This window comes from Haliotis cracherodii, unplaced genomic scaffold (genome assembly GCF_022045235.1).
Source record: "Haliotis cracherodii isolate W230 unplaced genomic scaffold, xgHalCrac1.p SCAF_4, whole genome shotgun sequence".
Classification (NCBI taxonomy): domain Eukaryota; kingdom Metazoa; phylum Mollusca; class Gastropoda; order Lepetellida; family Haliotidae; genus Haliotis; species Haliotis cracherodii.
The window spans coordinates 23,776,329-23,800,213 of record NW_027266297.1 but is presented as its reverse complement, the minus strand read 5'-3'; the positions used below and the strand labels follow the sequence as shown (position 1 = coordinate 23,800,213).

The 23,885-nt window shown below is 39.6% G+C and overlaps 1 protein-coding gene across 1 annotated transcript in view; it reads right to left on the bottom strand.

Moving 5' to 3' along the window:
• LOC139479756 (laminin subunit alpha-2-like) overlaps positions 1-23,885 on the bottom strand; it is a 156,554-nt gene that overhangs the window by 81,278 nt on the left and 51,391 nt on the right. Inside the window, exon 2 of the mRNA XM_071262614.1 lies at positions 13,648-13,928. Coding sequence (XP_071118715.1) covers positions 13,648-13,928 — 281 coding nt within the window. The remainder of the gene's footprint in view (positions 1-13,647; positions 13,929-23,885) is intronic.

Sequence of the window (23,885 nt, the reverse complement as noted above, 5' to 3'; positions counted from 1 at the left end):
TCGCCTCTTACGACAAGGATAGTCGCCTAATAGGGCAAGCGTGGGTTGCTGAAGACCTATCCTTCATGAGTCCATATTTTGTTGGATGAGCCCATCTAAAAGGGTATTGTGTGGTTACAATATGTGACCTTCCCGTCTCCTGTACACAACCCTTCTACAACACAATATCAAAATATACCATAGCACATGTAAGAAATGAAGTAAAACATGATTGCATCTTACTCAAAATCATATCACCAAAACACTTTGAATAATTAATGGATATTATATAAACGAAAACTACATTTACGTTTGAGATTTTGTGATAATGCTATCAATCTTTGTATAGGCCCCCACTGTAATCAATTCTTAGACCCCTCGTATAGACCCCCACTGAAATATGTGTCAGGTATTAAAGGTACCCCACTGGTTACCCTATGGGGTGTTTGTCAAGTGTATCTGCTGGCGACACGTTTAATTTGCACATTGGATGTTATGTGACAGTGGACAATGGTGAGGCACATGATCCATGATTTGGTTGGCTCAGTCCCATTACAGAGGCTGTGTCAGGGGTTGATACTCGGTCCCAGAACACCACACACATGGAGCAGGGGTCGTTACAGGGGTAGATACTCAGTCCCAGAACACCAAACACATGGAGCAGGGGCTGTTACAGGGGTAGATGCTCGGTTCCAGAACACCACACACATGGAGCAGGGGTCGTTACAGGGGTAGATGCTCGGTTCCAGAACACCACACAGATGGAGTAGGGGCTGTTTAACAGGGGTAGATGCTCAGTTCCAAAACACCACAGACATCGAGCAGGGGTCTTTACAGGGGTAGATGCTCAGTCCCAGAATACCAAACACATGGAGTAGGGGCTGTCACAGGGGTAGATGCTCGGTTCCAGAACACCACACACATGGAGTAGGGGCTGTTACAGGGGTAGATGCTCAGTTCCAGAACACCACACACATGGAGCAGGGGCTGTTACAGGGGTAGATGCTCAGTTCCAGAACACCACACACATGGAGCAGGGGCTGTTACAGGGGTAGATGCTCAGTTCCAGAACACCACACACATGGAGCAGGGGCTGTTACAGGGGTAGATGCTTGGTTCCAGAACACCACACACATGGAGCAGGGGCTGTTACAGGGGTAGATGCTTGGTTCCAGAACACCACACACATGGAGCAGGGGCTGTTACAGGGGTAGATGCTCAGTTCCAGAACACCACACACATGGAGTAGGGGTCATTACAGGGGTAGATGCTCCGTCCCAGAACACCACACACATGGAGCAGGGGCTGTTACAGGGGTAGATGCTCGGTCCCAGAACACCACACACATGGAGCAGGGGCTGTTACAGGGGTAGATGCTCGGTTCCAGAACACCACACACATGGAGTAGGGGTTGTTACAGGGGTAGATGCTCGGTTCCAGAACACCACACACATGGAGTACGTAGGGGCTGTTACAGGGGTAGGTGCTCGGTTCCAGAACACCACACACATGGAGTAGGGGTCGTTACAGGGGTAGATGCTCCGTCCCAGAACACCACACACATGGAGTAGGGGTCGTTACAGGGGTAGATGCTCAGTTCCAGAACACCACACACATGGAGCAGGGGCTTTTACAGGACTATGACCAAGTCCTGTACCTGTACATATTTAGCAATATTCAAGCAATATGAAAGCAGGGGACATCAGAAATACCAGGGCTTCACACATTGTACCCATGTGGGGAATCGAACCCAGACCTTCAGGATGATGAACAGATGCTTTAACCACTAGGCTACCCGACCACCTTCTTTGACATGAGGAGTAAACACTTTAATCACTAGGTCACCAGTACACAACCAACCCTATTTCACAAGATTTCACATGCATTTTCAGCTTTTACCCCATATATACCACTCAACTGTTGATAGGGATAGGGAGTAATCAACTTGAAATAAAACTGCACATGCTTCAGTTCCATGGCAAAATCGACTACTCTTCGTATGACAACATATCTGAGCAGTCACATTAAGACCCTGCCTGGATAAACATAAATACACAGTTCAAAAAGTATGTCACAGTATGAAATGTCCACATCCCTATCAAATGTTGAGTGGTATATTTCGACTTTAAAGAAACATGCATGAAATGGATATGTAAATTCAGGTAAATACTGGTACTCATTTGTTCATTCAAAAAAAAATTTGAAACGACTGAATCAGACAAAGAGTCAATTGAAAAGCAACGGATACAATATTTCAAAGATTATAAATGTGATATGCACAATCCGTTTTCCATTCTGTACAGAGCCTCTCTGTGTAATGTGACTGTCTCCGTGGTGACCTCCGACCCCTGTAATCCCCATGAGGCTTGTGTGCCACACACCTTGCTTGTGATAGAGGCAATTGACAACTCGGGGAAAACATTAGCTGTAATCTCAGAAGTTACATGTGCACACACAATGTTTGATTTCTGGCAATGGATGACATGATTGAGGCATTGACAGATGTGGAACTGTACACCCATGTCCATATACCCACATCTTACCCATGTTTACATGGAATTACAGCATCCGGTGTCAATAGGAGAAATGGACTGTAGTAGGCAAGGACTTGGAACTGGATGTCACTGAGATTTGTATTGGGGCTATAAAAGTTGAGGATGTGGCTGAGGTTGAAGTTGATGTTGAGATTGAGGTCAAGATTGAAGTTGAAGTTGAGGTTAAGACTGAAGTTGAGACAGATTGAAATTTGAGTTGAGGTTGAAGTGAGATTTAAGTTGAAGTTGATGTTGAGATTGAGATTGAGATTGAGGTTGAGGTTGAAGTTGAAGTGACGGTTAAGATTGAAGTTGGAGTAGAAGTTGCAGTTGAGAATAAGATTGAGGTTAAGACTAACATAGAGGTTAAAAGTTGAGATTGAGGTTAAGATTGAGATTGAAGTTGACCGGTTAAGATTGAAGTTGAAGCTGAGATGGAGGTTAATATTGAGGTTAAGACTGAATTTGAAACTGAGATTGAAGTTGAAGTTGAGGTAAAGATTGAGGCTGAGATTGAGGTTGAAGTTGAGATAGAGATTGAGGTTAAGACTGACATTGGGGTTAAGATTGAAGTTGAAGTTAAGATTGGGGTTAAAATTGAGATTGAAGTTGAGGTTAAGACTGAATTTGAAGTTGATGTTGAAGGTCAAGTTGAGGTTAAGATTGAGGCTGAGATTGAGGTTAAGATTGAGGTTGAAAATGATCTCAAAAAAAGATTATTAGGCTTCACAGACAGATAACTACTGTCAGATCTGGTCTTGATGCTACAATTAGTGCTTTGTTTGAAGATCAAGACATTGTTCAATTGTGTGAGGGCATTAATTTATTGGTACATATTAATAGAACTTGAGCCAGCAGTGTTTAAAGCGTTGTTTTAATATCCTGGCAGGAACTTGCGAACTGACACAAGCCAAGTTCCTATCAACTTTCAGTTTGTACTATGGAGTTGAAGGTGAATGGGAGGGCTTTACACTTGTAACGATGTTGATCAAAACCATGATAACAGATTCAACAAAGCCTTGTTCATCATGGGTCAGTGCATAGACCGCTGGGCTACTCTTTGGCCCTCCATTGCTCTGTGTTTGAAGGCTTTTGTTTGTTTGTTTGTATCAGGGAGCAATATTCCAGCAATGTTAGGGTGCCCTGTAAACCAAGTCTTGTACAGACAAACCATTGGTTGGCATCATGTCCTACATCTTCTGGGTAGGATGACCTACAATCAACCAAGTCGCCCAGTCTGACCACCCTGACTCTTACCACGGGCAGTAGCATGCTGGGAACCTATTCCAACCTTGGCAGGGGAGGGGGTGTCTGAAGGAATGATATGAAGAATGATGCAAGGGATTGGTGTGGGACAGTGGGCTTGAATCTAGGATCAGTTAGTTAGATTCTGGGCTTGAACAAAAGCTTGAACATAATTTTGGCTGATATGGGTTTTCTGGAGTAGTAAAGCTGCTCTTATGATGTAGTTGATGTGGCATTCAGGGATAACACTGAAGTGTTCTGTTGACTTGTGGTCATAGTAGGGGAATGATCCAGAAACCTTATATAAAAGTCTAGGGTTAGGCCTCCCTTTTCAACCCACATGCCATTGATTGCTGTACACAGAGGGCTAGTGCTCACTGGAATGGAGAGCGGTCTATTAAACCTCTGGAACACAGCATGGGACCATTTCCAACTCTGTGATGGGTTTCTTTCAGAATTATCTTTCTGCGATATCTCACACAATACACCGTGATTATCACCAAGGTGTTAAACAAACGCACTACAGTGTGAATTTCTGGATTAATAGTCTTTTGTTGACTAATATGTTTCACTAAAGAGTCTAACAGACCAAACACCTATAGGACCTGGCTGGCTTGTACTGACGCACATTATCTAAGAACTGAAGTCATCTGTGGTGAAGCTGCTGCTGTGCTTGAGATGGCTAATTCAAAATATTTATACCTCTACCTGTTTAATGCAAGCGCTTGAATAAATGAATCATTCATAGCCTAAAGGCATGGTAGGGAAGTCTGCTGTGTACAAAATTTTGATGGAAACAAACATCTCCATTTAAATTGAAAAGAAGCCCAGTGAGATGGGAGATTCAGAGGAAAGTCTAGACTTGCTTCAAGTAGAGATTTAACATTAGAGTAAGGGGTGGGCGTAAGGGCTAATAATATTGTTCAGGGACATATCTTTAAAAAAAACAGTTGTCAAATTATGTTAATAAAATATAACAAAAAGGAGTCCAGAGGCGCTCTTCATTTTCAGATACTGCAGCAATCTAGACTTACTATTATAGACGTTCAAGTGCAGTTTTGGATCTATTTCTTTCAGGGTCTGTATGACAGACTAGGACAGTGTGTTTGTCCTGATGAATATGTCAGCCTACAAGCAAGTTGGGGAATATCTGCCGCGTCCTAACAACCTTAGACTTGTCACAGTCTCCATTGAAGAAGTGTTTATCGTTATTGGTCTATTGAAATATTATTGGGTTTCTGGGCAGATAAATATCCATTTCTATATCCCAGATATACAACAGAGCCCCTATCACTCCTACATACACCTAGAATACTCAGTGGGGCCCAGTGGTTGTAGTGTTTGCCAATCATGATGAACAGGTTCAACTCCTCATTAGGCTGCAAGATATGAAGCCGATTCTCATTTCCTGTTTAACATCACACTCAGCAATATTCAAGCTATTTGATACAAAACCGTTAAAATTGAATCTGGAGACCAGACAATCCAATGATCGATATTATGAGCAAGGATCCATGCTCTTGGGTTAAGATGCACACAATTAACCAAAGTCACTGACCCTGCCCATCCAATCCATAAAGTCACCTCTTACGACCAGCATCGGTTACTGGGCACCTAGTACAAAACCCGGAATCCCAATAGGTGGTATCCCCCTTACGATATTACTGCACTCATTCGCTCGCCCTGAGAAGTCATTAGGTCTCAGTTAATACCTTTTCCCCCAACTAAGCAATATTTAATCTATTCACATAGACAAAATGCAGACAGTTGTATGAATTCCAATATCATTTCCCAAATGGGCATTCATAAAGGAAAGTTATTCCAAGTCAACAAACTCAAAACCTGGTGCAGATGTCCTGATAAATATGTCAGTAGTCTGTCAATAGTAAATGTGTAAAAACGTTTTTCAGATTTTTCCGTTCAAACAAGCATATAATGAATGAATACACACATTTCTGTACAGCCTAAACACTTGTACAGGTACACAGCTATAACTGTGTACCTACCAGTGTTCAGCTTGACCCACATATCACAGTTCTATATCCATTTAAAGGACTTGAGTGCATGGCAGATGTGGTTAGAACTGAATGGCGATGGTGAAAGGTGGATACCGTTAAGGGTCGATGATAATATTATTATAAAGTCCGCTTGTTGAGTGTGTCAGAGAGGAAGATTGCCCTGATAAAACTTGCATTGCAGACATGTTCTGCCTTTTGTGTCAAAAGCTTTGCTGTGGTTTGAGGAAGTTCAGTTATACTCTTGTAAAGATGAACTGGGAAAATTGATTTTAATGGCTAAGAGGAAACCAGTGCAGCTCTCTGACTTTGGAAACTATCAGCAGCAGAAACAATACTTGAATTTATTGGTATATTACTCTTATGAAATTCAAACTCTTCAACATGGTGTACAACATGCAGTAATTTGACAAGGAGTGAGTGACTATGGTTTTATGCAGCTTTAGCAATATTCCAGCAATATCATGGCAGGGGAAACCAGAAATGGGCTTCACACATTGAGTGAGTGAGTATGGTTTTACGCCGCTTTTAGCAATATTCCAGCAATATCACGGCGGGGGCCACCAGAAATGGGCTTCACACATTGAATCGAACCCAGGTCTTCGGCGTGACGAGCGAACGCTTTAACCACTAGGCTATCCGACCGCCCCGCTTCACACATTGTACCCACGTGGGGAATCGAACACGGGTCTTCGGCACAAGGGGTGAACACATCAACCACAAGGCTACCCAACCTCCCCAGTATGTTGATAACCTTCCACCTGACTACTATTGACTTACAGCAGTCTATGCCTTGGCCTGTCTCGTCAACTCACATTCAATGACTGTTAAGTAATAAATATTCCAAAATGGGCCCCACACATTGCACCCATGCGGGGAAACAAACCTGGGTGTTTGGTGTGATGAGCAAAGGCTTTTACAAATAGGCTACCACATCACCTCTCAATGATGACTTTCATTCAATGTCCTATCACAAGATCAATAACTGTACAGTTTTGTTGTAGGTTAATGGGCAACACTTCGCCTACCATGGTGATGGTAATGGTGTAGCCTACCTGAAGTTCCACAGAACCATCTTGGTACCATGGCTACTGCAAGTCAGAGCTGAAGGATGAGTGTGAGTGAGTGATTGTGTTTCAAGCCTCTTCAAACAGTATTTCAGTAAAATCATGGTGCGTTAGCTTCAAGAAAGCCCAGAGTGGTGCAGGTCTTAGATGTTGACCACTTTGGTGAAACCAATGAGCATAAGTATGGTGCTGACAAAGAAAGAAACACAATCAGGATGAATCTGGAATTCAAGCCCATGATCAAATGTTTCTGGAACCAGGCCTGATCTACATTCATGACAAATGGGGGCTGACAGCAGTCTGCCAGGAATTACGTTCTTACTTTAACTGTTTATGAAGGAGCAAGCTCTGCAGCATGAAACAGATCCTCTTATTTGTCTCAGTTAAATTTTTATAGCCTGTTTTCAGACAGAAAAATCGCAAATATCTTCCAAGTCAGAAGAATGAGCTGTTTAAAAAGCTGGAAACTTATAAACACATTGTTCCATCATTAGTGCAAAATGCTCCAAACGAGTTTCAATAAACCTACAATACGTAAACAGTGTTCTGTCAATGATAATTGTTTATGAAGCAGAATATGCTTGCATGTCCTCAGGCAGAGAATGTCCAGTACACCTTGATTCCCATCATCCATCATCCATCATCCCCTGGCTTCTCTGATGACGTCATACATGGTACATATAGACAATGCTCATTTGCTCTACAGATTTGCTACAGTGGGTAATTTGTAGACGCGACAGTAATGTATTGTATGTGTCTTGTACACCCAGCTGCCTTATCAAAGGCAACAAGAGCAGGACAACATGTGAGGAATTGTATGTGTCATCATTCATTCAGGACAGGAGATGTTAAACATTGGCTTTATATATTGTCCAATGTTGAGCCCAGATGAGCTATATGGCTGCTTGTTGAATGGTTGCTTTGGTTGCTGTGAAGATACAGAATAGAAAAGGGTCTTTAGCAACCCATGCTTGTTGCAAGAGGCGACTAACGGGATCGGGTGGTCAGGCTCGGTGACTTGGTTGATGCATGTCATCGTATCCCAATTGTGTTGATCAATGCTTGTGATGTCAATCACTGGATTCTCTGGTCTAGACTTGATTATGTACAGAACGCTGTCATATAACTGGAATAATGCTGAGTGTTGCGTTAAACCACAAACAAACAAATGCTATGGTTGCTGAGTGAGTATTATTTTATGCAGTAGTTATGACAGCAATATTTCAGCTATATTGCAACAGTCTGAAACACGTGAAAATCCGGGTTAGAATATGTCTTCAGCAACCAATGCTTATCGTAAGAGGCAACTAATGGGAATGGATCGTGTGGTCAGGCTTGGTGACTTGGTTGATACATGTCATCTTATCCCAATTGCGTGGATCGATGCTCATAATGTCAATTACTTTATTGTCTGGTCCAAACTCCAATATCTACAGACTGCTGTCATATAGCTGGAATATTGCTGAGTGCGGCGTTAAACAACAAACAGACAGACAGGCATCAGTTTGTAAATAATTAGGCCTAGGGTAGGCCAACCAGAGGTTGAGAGCATGAGCTACAATTAGGCCTGGGACAAGAGATGGGAACAAAATGTCTGATTGGGAATTGTTTTACCCCAGCCCTGGCAAAAACTATTAAGATATAAGTATCAATTGATCAGATCATACGTACACTGAAGTTGACTGAAACTTTATCTGTACTCAAACCTATACAAGTCAAAAGGAATGTGTGCATCGTCAGAACGAAATGGGAACATTAAGGACTTGTAGTGTAACCACAGAGCTATAGTAATGAATATAATAATAAACAAGCTCCCGTGTAACATCAAGTGAATATGGTTTTACGCCGCTTTTAGCAATATTCCAGCAATATCGCGGCGGGGGATACCAGAAATGGGCTTCACACATTGTACCCATGTCAGGAATCGAACCCGGGTTTTCGGTGTGACGAGCGAACGCTTTAACCACTAGGCTACCCAACTGCCCCGAATAGAGAATAGAGAATAGAGAGAATACCAGAACTATTCACTAGTTTCATAAAACTGGTATTACACGGGAGCGAGTTAAGTATTTTATTAACTACTTGCCGTTAATAACTTTTCAAAACTCATTTGATGGAACTATGGAATCATGTCATGAACTAGGTCAAATGCAGGGGTCCGGAAACCGTCATATGCGCCGGACATGTCCGATTGGGAATCTCAAATGTCCGGTTTAAAATATTGCTTACCGGACATTTAAATTTTTCTGTCCGGACATTTTAAAAAGTATTGTCCGGACATTCTTAAATTTTGACCGGACATGATCAACATTTAGGACTAAGCAATTTCTGTCTGCAGTTGTAACAAAATGAAGATTATCTACACTGACAAGCTTTGTTTGTTTTGATTGCTGTAAATACATCGTACCTAGAATGATAGTCCAATCGGTCAATCACTGTAATAGGCAATAAACTGAGTTGACACTGATTAATCGAGGATTTATTACTGAGAACATCTTGTTAATTTGAGTAAAATGTGTTTACAACTGTACATAAATACCTTGCATCATCGATGTACCTCATTATCCTCACAATGCTACGATACGTAACCTCAGACAAGAAGCGAAAGCCTGACGACAGCCAGTCGACCGATGCAGATCAGTCGAGCGGATCTGCCAAACCCTCAAAGTCTGAATGATCATTTTGTAAGTCGTGGCTAACGACTTTCACTTGGTTGACATACAATGAGGATTTGCAGATTTTATTGTTTTCAGTAGCTAGCCGTATATTGAATCTTGATTGACCGCCATTTTGCTTTCTGTGACGATCGATATCAAATTTTTTTATGGTCAATAATTAAGTACAGATGAAAAAGTATTCAAATAACTATTGCTATCAACGGTAGTTTAGGATTTATGATTATATTATCTGTCTTGTTTTTAAATAATCTTTAGTTTAAAAAAAACACTTTTCCCGTGAGGTCACGTGATAACCAAATATGGGATAATATGTATGAATACAATATTTAACTGTCGTGTGTAAATATGCCTGTAAACATCTAAATGTTCCACAGCATAATCCAATTGAGTTAAACAGAATAATACAACTTCAAACATTTAAAGCCGACACACATTAATTTCATACCATACAACGGCCTATCCTTAGAATTCAACACCACAAAGTTTACAAACATGTCACATTACCCAATGGAGTAATTTGTGCTAATGTATGTGTTGAAAAAACACCCTAGAAAAAATGTCTGTGAAGTTGCTGGGGTCATCGAGTGTGCATAAGCTCTTTTCAGCGATCTCAGAGATCTATCATCTCTACAATGTCATTGAATAACTCCAGCAATGTTGAAAGTTTTCGATATTTGTTAATGAAACTAGTCCCAGCAGTACATAAGCATGTGCATTGGTACTAAAACACTGTGTAATACCAGCTTATTGTTATAAAACAGTGGTATCATCAGTGGGTGAGTAAACAAGGTTAGGTTTAACGCTACTTGAACAGTATTCCAGTTATATCACAACATCTCAGCTTGATCTGGGAGGAAAGCCTGAAGTGATGCAGGTCTTAGACGATTAGCACTTTGGTAAAACCCAATGCATGTGTATGGTGCTGAAGCCTAGAAACATAATCAGGGCGGAACAGGATTCGAATTCATGGTGACAAATTTCTGGCATGCTCAAGGGACATAACTCTGCACAGCGAACTGCAGCACCTTAGACAACTCGGTCACCCAATCCCTCATGATGTGTGGTGTACTGGTGACTCCTTGGCACCGTTGATGGGAATCCGCACCAAGATGGAGAGACATCTCTAAATGGAGCTTCGTTTATCGGTATGTCGCATCAAACTTGCATAATTCTGAGCAGTGTCTAAAGATATGAGTTTCTTTCACATGCTCTCAGTTCAAAGTTGTCATTGTTGTGACCAGTCTGTTTCCATGGATACGAAATGTCTCAGGTCGGCCTGATATGTGTTGTACATATATCCTACCTTTCCCTGTCCTGAAGCGGCTCTGACCTGTTCACTGATCCATGACCACAACATCAATCAGTCGTAATTACAATTAATTGCAATTAACATCTACAGTAAACTACAGTTATTCCGAACTGAAAGGAACCACTTAACTTAGTTCGTAATTACAGTAGTTCGTTATAAGCATATATACAGCAAAAATACAACAAATGGACAGGACTAAAAAATAAGTTTGTTATATTGGTTAGTTCGTTATAAGCGTGTTCGTTTTAAACTTAGTTCACCGTACACACATTTGTGTTTATCCCCAAAAATAATTAATACCATGCCAACAAAAAACATTAGTTGAGTAGCATGAATATTTAGTTTATCAACCTGATACCTGACAACATGATACAGCCGTTATTAACTTACTGCTAGAATAATAACAATTAACACCTGGGGCAGTTGGGTAGCCTAGTGATTAAAGGTTAAAGCGTTAGCTCGTTATGCCGAAGACCCGGGTTCGATTCCCGACATGGGTACAATGTGTGAAGCCCATTTCTGGTGTACCCCGCCGTGATATTGCTGGAATATTGCTAAAAGCAGCTTAAAACCATACTCACTCACTCATTCACAATTAACACCTACATAAACAAGTTTGTCCAATAAAAGCAATCAATTTCTTGATAAAAATGTTTCAGTTAAGAAGTATGATCATTTAATTCATCCACTCAATGCTTGACAGACATGATGAAAGGCAATACGCAACATATCCCATCAGTTGTTATTAACTACTGCTCTCAAAAGCAATATGTTTCTCTAGCCAATCCTGTGCCGTCTGATTTAATTATAAACACAAGTTCTATGGTTCCCGTGAAGTACTTCATCTAATTGCTCATAGCAGGCGTCTATATCCGACCAAGAACTGATTTCAGAACTGATAACTTTGTCCTGTAGTATCTCTACGAACTGACAAGTTGATCCCTGGTTAGAAATTGACAATATTATCAACAGTAAAGAAACTGACAACCTAGTTTGTAGCAATGAAACTGGCAATCTTGTCAATAGCGCTATCCCTCGTAGATGCCTGCCCCACGTCAGTTGTCCACAGAGGTGTGTAAGGAGCTGTCAATCACCACATTAACACCACTGTTACCTGCACTGGGTGCTACTCACAGTTATCAGTAAACAGATAAACATGAAGATCCTATCAAATGAACCCACCTTGTCGATATGGTACAATGTATAACAAAATTTTAGAAACACTCAAATCATTGAATTAGACATAATTAAATTTTGTTGTTGTTATTAAATGGAAAAAAACACATATGAGTTTATTGAAATATGTGATAGAGTGAGTGAGTTTTTTTTTTACACTGCTTTTAGCAATATTCCAGTAATATCATGGCAAGGGACACCAGAAATGGGCTTCACACATTGTACCCATGTGGGGAATCAAATCCTGGCCTTCAGCATGATGAGTGAATGCCTTAACCACTAGGCTACCCCATCGCCCCAAAATAATTAATAGACTTGAACATACATATACATGACTAAGTGAGGAAATGACAAGTAAGTCAGCAATGAATTACTTCAATAAAATATGTGTAATCACACTAGCAACACCTTTCAAATACCATTATAATATCAAACACTCACCTAAAGGTATCTAATTTGAAAATTCGAATCAAATTTCAATTCTATGCAAGTCTAATTAAAGTCACTAAAAATAAAATGCACAATGCTATGATATTCATAAGCTTATCACATTACCACAGAACGTAAACAATCTCAGAACTCAGAAAAAAAAGTGTTAACAATGTAATTTTTGTGTTGGTAGAATGCGTCTGGGATGTTACGCTAGCTGCAATGCACTGGTTGCTTTCCATGTCCATAGTGTGCAAGGCTAATTAAAGTTCACCTGATACACCTAATAACCCACCTCTATAGGGGCATGGCTATTTAAGATACAGACTGCTGGTAAAGTATGGAGGGCTGTTTCAGCCAAAATTTATCCTGGAGCTACAGGTGTGCAATAGCTGTTATAACATACTGGCTACAAATCATCAGCACATTGCAATGTAATTCAGATGCTTTTGTCATCTGCCAGGTTATGGGAAGACTTGGGTACATAAAGTAAATGAAACAACGACATATCCACTAATTGTGAAAATATGATGATGTAGCAATATCATACTGAAGAATAATTTTATCTAAAACTTTATAAAAAAATCATGCATCATTTTAAAAAGTGAGTGAGTGAATTACAATTTAACGTTGCATCAAAATTATTTAAGCCATATAGCATTCATTTTAAAAAGATATTTGTGTACAGATTTAACTGATCATAGCCTAAAGCCACAGTGATTAAAAACGATGAAACATTTCAAATTAACTTTATTTGCCTGAACGCTCTATGGATTTTTTATGGATTAGTAAACAGAAAATATAACTATAAGAATCTAACAAAATATATCCGTCAACTATTGAAATAAAAATTGACAAAAACGCATTGGATAATATCTGACCTTAAAAGGAGAACAAAGGATTGATCTTTGTTTGTTTGTTTATTTGTTGTTTAACGCCGGACTCAGCAATATTCCAGCTATGTGATGGCAGTCAGTAAATAATCGAGTCTGGGCCAGACAATCCAGTGATTGACATCATGAGCCAAATATAAAACATTCTGCAATTCAAACAGAGTCAAAAAAATAATTTTCTGACTAAAATGAGCTGACCAACCAAATATTTTTTATGCCAAATAAAATATTAAAATACTGAGCTGCACAAATTTAATTTAATTTATATTTTGACTTAAGCATGCTAATAATGCTATTAATCAGAAAACTAAATCTGACTGACCTGCCCTAGATCCAAGGTGATCGTCACATAGTTGTATTTATACCCATTGGTCAGCGTTGGACTCTGCCACCATTGGTTGCTCCCGTCAATGGCATTTCTGATTGAATGGCGCTGGGCGGGATTCAAACTCCTCGCATCACAAATATCACAGTGCCGATTCTCAGCCGGGAATATTCGCACATGTTCCACAAGTTTACAAAACACTTCTGACGTTTCTCCACACGTTGCATTGGCTGTGATTTGGGCTCTGGAGGCCAGGTTAAACACCACTGGGAACAAGTCTGAAATATTAAGGACACAATGTTGAATTCATCTGTAAGAACACACTTTTATTTCATACATGATAATTATTGTCATTAGATTTGGTACAGACAAACCAAGGGCTGATAGCACGAACAACAAATCTACAAGAAAGGTCACGTTTCCAAGGAATATTCCCAACCATGCCATGACAATGTATTAGGAGTTATCTGCCCTTGCTGTTTATGAAAATCTAGAGTAATTGATACATGAGAAGATATGTTTAACACTTTCATGGGAATATAAGCATGGGTAATGGTAACAGGTTTAACCTTCAAGGAGATATCTTCATAGAAATATTTAAGCACGTTCATAGGATACTGAGATGATGAATTTGTTATAATGCACCTGAAAGAAATGTCTCAAATTTCATAGATCTATCAGAGAAATGCTTATAAACCAATGCATGATTTCTGCAAGTGATAAAAGGTATTGACATATTTTCCATGAGTCAGTCAGTCAAACACTGACATGAAACCACAGGCAACACCAATCTGTTTCCTGTGCCACAGTCTAAAGAATCCTTCCTCCTTGGAGAACATTTGGAAGATGTCAATAATAACACTGCTAACAGATGCTAGCTAGATGCTATTAGTATACACTATCCTTGATATGAGACTCAGACACAAACAATATCTTGTCATATAGAGGTACCAAGTTGGATGTCGTGAAAACAATTCCCCCGAGTTGTAAGAAATAGTTCATTTCAACTTCTGCTTGCTGGAATACGAATATTGCTTAAGTGAGTGAGTGGCTATAGCTAGAGGCCCCATCAGTAATCTAGCAGCTATGAACAATGTGGGACAATTGAGGAAATTTAGGATAAGAAAGTTAGAATAAGAGTATGAATATCTACTCTGGGCCTGGTCAGTAATCATACAAGGGAGTGGAGGGGATCAGACAAGCATTAGAGAGTAATTATTTTCAGTACATTAGTGCATCAAAACCACTGACACCAAGGCCGTAGTTAACTTTTTTGGACAGGGGGGGGGGGGGGGGGGGGCAAATAAGATTATTCATTTGTTATTCAAGTTTACTTTCACAAGGAAAAATGTTTTCTATAAAAAAAAAAACTGCCCTCCCCCCCCCCCCCCCCCCCCCCCCTCCCGCCCCCCCCCCCCCCCCCCAGTCAGGAATCTTTTGTGCCTATGCAATTCATATGATATGTCAAATCAACTTGTCAAAACATTGTAAAATATTGGGGAAAATATTCGCCATATCTGATTTTGACAGCTAAACGTAAAATATCTCCTGCTCCCATTTTCCTTACTTCTACAAACAATAAACATGTTTTCTGCAAGAAGGCATTTGACCACATGTCTTTGAATAAAAATCAAATTTAAATTCAAATATCCAAACTGTGGCTGACACATGATTCATGGAATCATTCTTAACTCAGTAATAAAACACAGATTTGGGACAATAACAAACAAATTGTTCCCATGTGTTTCAGTCAGCTGCTTTCTGATTGGATAAATATGCCACCCCCATACACTGAATCAGGCTCAGTGATTGGATAAATATGTAAATGTTTGTACAAGACAAAGCCTGGAATGTACTACAACAGGTGCTTGCAAAGTGTTCAGTTGGAGAATGGGTGAAATATGAGATTGTTGTTAAAACACTATGGGTGTAAAAGTGTGAAAATGTTGACAAAATTATAATATGTTTAATCCATATTTATTTTGCTGGAAATGTTTTGAAGAAAAATCCAGAACATATCTTTCAAAATTCTATTTTGCATTTATTCAATTTCTTCCTTAAAATATCTATTGTTTTTTTCACATTCTCAACTATAAGTACCAGCATAATTAACATGCATAAAAAATATATCAAAATGACCTTTGACCTGTGAGGTTAAAGGAACTTCAAGATGGAGTGCCAGTGAATCTTGATTCATGCTGCAGTATCACAATATCACAACGAAATAGCATATATACCGAAAATTATAAAGCCTGGGTCATAAGAACCAATGGGTAATAACATGAACAGCTATACAGTTTGTTGGGATACGAACGAAACAAAATCAAAATCATGTTACTAATTGTAACAATTCAATCCCATTTTGAGTTAGCACCTACAAGCATGGATAACTTAGGACTGGTCATCCTCTGAAATAAGTACCATGGGAGCTGCCTTGGAAGACTAATTCTCTGCTGAAAACATGCTGCTACAGTGTAAAATCATACCCCATTTGAGTTGAGAGCTAGTGGTTCTAGTAACATCAGTAAATACAGTTGAAAACCACTAATATCACAGCTATGGGACACGCACATGCTGGCTAACCCAGGTGTCCGGTGTGATTAACGATTGCTTTTACCACCAGGCTAAGACCTCACAAACCCCTAAAACTACTTGGAAGAGTATTTTAGTTACAACAAGTCAGCTTGTTGGAGGGAAGACCAAAGGGGGGCAGGTCATAGATGTTTACCAGTTGGATAAAACCCACAAGAACAGGGCCTACTTGCCCAAAGCGATCATCACCCTAAAGCTATTGTAAGCTTGTGTTAAAACATGGAAGTAACCATAATCTTAGTGCGAAGATAGCTTTGTGCAGGTGGGCCCAGCTATGATGTTGGCAGACCAAAGGGCATAACCATGGGGAATACAATTTGAATCCATCAACAGGATCCTGCCTCAACTAAGGGAAGCAACTATGCACAGTGCGTCACACCTTACAAGACCCGCATGTGCTGATAGCATTCTAGCCATGAAAACATAACCTGCTCAAACATTATGATTTTAACTCAAAAGTTGTCCACTAAAATGTTTAGATAATGATGTGATAAAAATATTTCAACAGTCCCTCACAGAAGTTCATTGACATGTCTACATAAGTGACAGCTTTCTGAAATAGACATGTACACAAGGCACATCCATGACTCACTCAAAAACCACTCCAAGTAGATCCAACAAGATTAAGTAAATAAGCTCACACGAACACCCCCGACCATCAACAATGAACTGCAGAGGGACTGTTTAGCATCCTATTGAAATGTGACCAGGATTTGTACATAACGTTGTCTGCATCACTGATGCTTCGGAGTCCTGTCCATCTTTCTCACCTTACCAACTATCTATACTCGCATAGCACAGTTAGGTATAGTCTGGTAGGTAATTTAAGGTACATGTACCGACGTTTACTACAATATCTGAAAAACTATTGGACCTACTCCAGTCAAAGTTGGTATGAGATTATTAAACAGTCATACATAACTGGATATTCTAAAGACAATCAGTGCATGAATAAAAAATCTGTCTATTTAGCTATCACTATATTTCATCAAGAACCAGACCTGTTCATCACGGGTGGAAAGAGCATTCATTGAAACAGACATCTGCATCATGCTACCCCTGCGTCACAGGGCCATATGGCACAGTTGAACCAATCAACTCAACTCGAAAGGGTGCGCGGGAATCACGCGCGCACGAATCGATTACGGTGTTAGCGTTGGGCGTCTCAACGTGCGTGAGTCCCGTGCACCCTTTCGAGTTTATCCAGTTATGTATGACTGTTTAATAATCTCATACCAACTTTGACTGGAGTAGGTCCAATAGTTTTTCAGATATTGTAGTAAACATTGGTACCTTAAATTACGTTCCAGACTATAGGGCGAATAGTAGACCAGAATCTTGTGAGAGTGAGTGAGTGAGTGAGTGAGTGAGTGTATTGTTTAAGGCTGCTTTGAACAGTATTTCAGAAATATCATGGCATATCAGTTTGGGGCAGAGATCACAGTGTACGGGTCTTAGATGTATATCGTGTTTTAATGTATAAAAATAAGGATAAAATTTAATTCAGCACAATTGGATCTTTCTAGGGTAAATGGAATGTAAAATATGTAGGCAATATATTACTAGTGATTTCACATCTCGGCTCTGACCTGTGTAGATCCGGAGGATAGGTCTTCAGCAATCCATGCTGGACGTATAAAGCAACTATGTTGTAAGAGGCAACTAACGGGATTGGGTGGTCAGGCTCGCTGACTTGATTGATGCATGTCATCGTATCCTAATTGCGTGGATCGACACTCATGATGTCAATCACTGGATTGTCTGGTACAGACTTGATTATTTACAGACCGCCATCATACAGCTGGAATATTGTTGAGTGTGGCTCTATCGTGATATCCTTAAATCTAAATACTCTTCAAGCCTTCCTCCCACAAAAAAACTCATAAACAGCCACTGCCCACGTCCACAAACTACATCAAATACTGAACTAGATAAACTCTGTCCAACCATTCAGCACAACACTGACAATACGTCTGACTAAGCATTGCAGGCTGGATACTTCAAGGCATCATGACATTGTTTTCATCTCAGTGTCTGACAAAACACCCCCTTCCTCTCCCTTCTCACACTGCCCCGCCCCTCGCCATTCTTTCTCTCCCCCACCTCCTCCCCGAGCAAGATGTGGGTATGTGATCCCTGGCATCAAAGGAACCTCTGTGAGTCACCGAGACACACAGACAAACATTACAGGCTATTAAGGGATAGATCATCCTCCTAGAAAATTGGGGTTAGGAGGAGCAAGACCTACAACCCTCCTGGGCCTTAGGAGTGTAAAAGGTGACAATAAGTTATCATGTTAGGGAATAAATAGCAATAATTAAACACACATTATACACTGTTTAAAAAATGTACTAGGAAATGCAAACTCAATATTGTGTTAAGGTGTTAGGAGACAATAAAGATATTGTGGAAGTGAATGTAGCAATTAAACTCTGACACAGAAGAAAGCAGGGGTTTAATGATGTGTAATTAATAAATGCCAAGGAGTTTTTGTTCTGTGATTGTGATTAAAGCAAGGTTTGGACATGAACAAGATTAAACTATGAATGCAGAGACGAACAGAGCCTTGTAGCTCACCTGGTATGCGTCAATGTCATACTGGAGATACTTGGGCTGATCACTGTTGATCTAGCCATGTAGTTCTTAAAAACATACTGAGATAACATTTCCAGATAGAATGTGTTTTGAAAAATACATGGTGGAAACTGAGTACAAATTCATATGTCTGCAAAAAATGGTTATTGAATGAAACAAATTAGCCACAATAATATGACTTTTTGTTTGTGAGATGTTTCGGTCAAATGTGAAAAACTTGTCAACAATTTGTATATTTTAAACCAAAAAAAAATTTTTTCTTGAAAGAGATCATAAAAAAATCCAGATATGTGTATGCAGCTTCTATATTGTAGATGATTATGGCCCTTTGAGGTTTTCATAAAAAAACATGGTATAAATTTCATTTTATCTGAGAAAATAGGAGGCAACATTTCCAAGGAAACATATTCAGTTATCATTTCAGGTAAGTATTAAAATATAATAAATAAAAGCACTGTTAACCCCTTGGAGCCTATCCATTTTTTAACAATCCTCTATTCTTTCCCCCTTTCAAAGAAAACAAAACTGCAATGATTCCATTTTTCAAGACCCTCCCCCAAGCCTGTAATTGATTTGTGTTTACCATTCCAAAATAATCTCCAGGCCACTCTAACTCATAATAAATTAAGTTCCTCAGGGATCTAAACTAAACAAATTATATATTTTTAATTAAACAGGAACCAATTTCAACTCTTACCTTCCAGTACATGTGCCAGGCTAACCTACTTAACCACTTATCATTTCAAAAACAACACTCCAGTCATTACGTGGGATTTATGGGAACTTACATCCATAAATCATATCATATTTTTCTTTCATCTTCTTGCTTTCAAAACCTTTAACATTATACATACTCCAGAAGATAAATGTTAAAAAACATGAAGACCAGTGAAGTCTTTGAATGCTTCTTATATATTCTAAGGTGTTGGACACCATCTAAGCTGGATTCAGAATGATCTTAAATTTCTGTTTGAAATTTTGTGTAATTAACTGAAGAACCTCAGGATAACATGTTAGTAATTTTTCTGTCATAAAATATACTGAACCAATCTTGTCGCCTGTTGTGATGAGCAATAGAGTGCTTGGGAACTTTACTATCCCAGAATCTCCACAAACTATCGACCCAAGGATCATAATCAGGGCATATACAGGATTCAAACTCAGTATACAGGGTGCATGGTAGTTTGTCTTACAGACGCTGATACAAATATATCAAATACAGCCAATGCAAGTCTATAATGTTTGGCAAGTCTAGATTTCTGCAGTATCAGGTCAATGAAGAGAGTCTCTGGGCTCCTTTTTATTCATTTTTTTAAAGATAATTTCACAACTGTTTTTATTCTGTACAATATGTTCAATTCAGAGACTAGATGTTAGTCTAGCTGCATGGCATCTTCAGATTTTCTACACTGTTGTTTACTATGCAACTATGAAATCTGCCATTCTACTGCCAAGTGTGTGAGGCTCAAGTATGAAATGACAACTAAATGCATACAAGCAATCCCAATCTCCAGGGATGAGTGAGTGTGAGTGAGTTTGATTTTACGCCGCCTTAAGCAATATTCCAGCAATATCATGGCGGGGGACACCAGAAATGGGCTTCATGTACCCATGTCAGGAATCGAACCTGGGTCTTCGGCGTGACGAGCAAACGCTTTAACCACGAGGCTACCCGACTGCCCCCCTCTCCAGGGATGAGGGTTCATAACATAAACTGTGACATGTGATCAAGTTGGACAAAGATCACAACCGATTGATTATTTGCTTGTTCGAATCACCATTACCGTTCCTGAAAAAATAATTTTTGGATGATATGTTAGGTGGTTGCAGTTCCAAAGATCAAATTTTTAATCAAATCATTTCAAAGGGGGGAGAGTACTTCCTAAACAATGTTCTCTTTTAGGACCCCCAAAAGCCAAACCAACCATTAAAGTTAATAGATGGCAATGCATTGTTGAATTTAAAAGCCCAGACAAACTAAAAAATAAATAGAATTATTTGTCTTTTAAATTTATGGCTTTATGACCAAATGTTTTTATCAAAAACAAATAAAAACATCAAAAACCAATAAAAACATCTGCCTGGAGAAAACAAGACTACATTTGTCGGTTTAAAGTTAATGTTCCATGTCCATGTTTGTTGAGAGTTGAGTAATGTAGTGGGATAAAGCCACAATCTTTGAAGGGATTTGATGGACAATTTATTGGTTGTAAAGCTTAGAATAAGTTCTGCATAAGCTGCTTTTCGACATCCTGCCTTGACTTCAGATTAAAGGGGCATAATTTGACAACCAAAACAGGTGAGCTGACTATTCACATCTGCGGAGATGCTACTAACTGTATGCAGGCTTACGAAAATAAACGTCAGGAATCAGGAAGCGGGAAAGATAAATATAATGATAAATAAAATATTATGAATTAAGGAAGGAGGAGCTGGAAGTCTTTAAAATAGGATATTCTAAATGTCAAACTAAGAAATGTTTTTGAATTCCCACAAATCAGGTTAGATCGGAGTAAAGTTAGATTTGAGTTAAGTATTTAACAGAGCAGCAAACAATAATTAAATCATATTTATTCGAAATTAATTTGACGTGAAAACATTTTTGCTTCATATGAATGGCAATTTAAAACATATGATTCCTTCCTGAGGTATCTATGTTGAACATCAAGGCCCACTTATGATGCCTATTGCCGGCTCCATCCACAAGGAGGCTCCTGATGACGAAGGCTTATTTATTGAGGAAATCTGTGAAACTTGCAACATCTGAAAAACAGGTGGTTAGGGCAGAAAAACATTCCAACACTCCAACACTCCACAGCAAGTGAGTATGAGTTAATGTTGCTGACAAAGTCATCAGGAGATACCAACCTGGTCTGTCACAGTCCTCGAAGAACCATATTATTTGCCCTTCTGCCCAGTCGGTTACTGTAATGCAATAGCCCAAAATGAAGCAATTTGATTTTCCAAAGGTTCAGCTTCTGAACCTCAATCCCATCTTAATGGGGCTCCTTTTCAATTCAAATTATAGCTGCTTGTGTCCATCAAAATTATATATTTTCATATACTAAGCCTGGTGGCATCACTGGGCCTCACTGTATCCATGATGAGCAAACACTTCAACCACAAGGCTACCCTTGAAGAACCGGGATGGAATAGGTCTTCAGCAACCCATGCTTGCCGTAAAAGGCGACTATGCTTGTCGTAAAAGGCGACTAACCGGATCGGGTGGTCAGGCTGGCTGACTTGGTTGGTGCATGTCATCCATCCCAATTGCGTGGATCGATGCTCATGATGTCAATCACTGGATTGTCTGATCCAGAGTCAATTATTTACAGACCGCCGCCATATAACTAGAATATTGCTGAGTTCTACAACAACAAACAAACAAACAAACAAACCACCCAAACATTCACAAACAAGCAGGTTATTCAACTTCAACATTTTTCTGACATTTTCTTCAACTTTGAAAAAAAACAAACTTCTGCAAAAATATCATAATTTTAAAAACTGTTGTTAGATACCCATATGGCTAGGTCATAAAGTTTCCAAAATTTGTTTGCTAATCATGAACACTTCAACATCTGCCCCAATCAATTGCCTCAGCTTTGTACATCCCGTTGACTGTGAGAGTCTCATACTAGCAAGAGATCTGCTTGCTCATCACTGATGTAATGACAGGAACTAGTTAATTAGTTCTCAAGTTAAAACAGGAAAAGATGACTGATTTAATTAGGAAAGCAGTCAGTGGGAGATGTGGCGAAGGTCTGATGTCATGTCAGTTGGTGGCCATCCTGAGAAACTTCCTCCTAAACATCACAGGACGAGGAACTTCCTCTCTCATCAAACTGATTTGCCAGATGGATGCTGTTAATTCAGTTTTTTTACAAGGTTCCATTTTATGGTTAGAGTAGGTGCCCATGTTGGAAGCATCACTGATGATACCTGATTTGTCAAGCATTTTGTAGGATACCTGATATGACGCTTTTCATCAAGTACCTGGGTGTAGGTGAAATGGGGTTTAACGTCGCATCCAAGATTATTGCACTTATATAGCGACGTGCAGTACACTGACTCCAAACCGACCAGTCCTTGTTTTTGCCCCTTAATGCCAAGCGCCAGGCAGGGTAGAAACAAGTACCATCTTTTAATGTCATTTGGTATGACGTGGCCGTGGATCCTACCCAGCACCTTTCGCTCTCTGGGCAGATGCTCTACCACTAGAACATGGGAGGTGGTCGGTACCTGGTATAAAACAAATTATCAGGTAGGGATCGAACCCCGGACCTTTCTCTCTCTGGGCAGATGCTCTACCACTAGAAGATGGCAGGCGATCGGTACCTGGTATAAAACAAATCATCAGGTACCTGGGTATTAGAAGCAGCATCATGGCATCAGCCCAGTATGATGTAACTCAGAATTGTACAAACATGCACACCACATTTACAAAGCTGTTTTTAAAGTTCGTGTCTACAACACTAATACTTGTGTAATTGAACAAAACCTCTCCAAACATAGGCATACCTCTTAATACAATAAATGATTGCAAAGCCTTGTTGAAACAAGGTCCGTGTGTTTCATGAAGTCTGATCATGGACAATGCCTTCTTACACGAACATACGCCCCCTTTTCTTAAATTAAAACCAAATGCAAAGCTGTGCATTATCAACGCCAGGCAGTTTATGTACAGTTAGCTGTGGGACCAGCCTTGGGTTTTAATGTCTTAACCACACCTTTGGTATTTTGAGGAGGACATTTTGAATGTAGATGAATGTCACATGGATCAAATTTATCAACATCACAATTGAAAGTGTACATCCTTGAGTGTACATTCTTCCCCGCTCTGCCTTGTCTCAGTGTGGCGTACACAACACCAAACATGGCCAGTGTTTTGAAGAAAGCACGATTAGCATGAAGCTGCAACTTTTTAAAAATCATGTGTCTATGAAAGTATTTAAAGAAAACTAGTCATCAAGATTATGGTGATGAACCCTTTACGGGTTTGGCAGATTTAGATCATAGTGAGTGAGTGAGTGAGTATGGTTTTACGC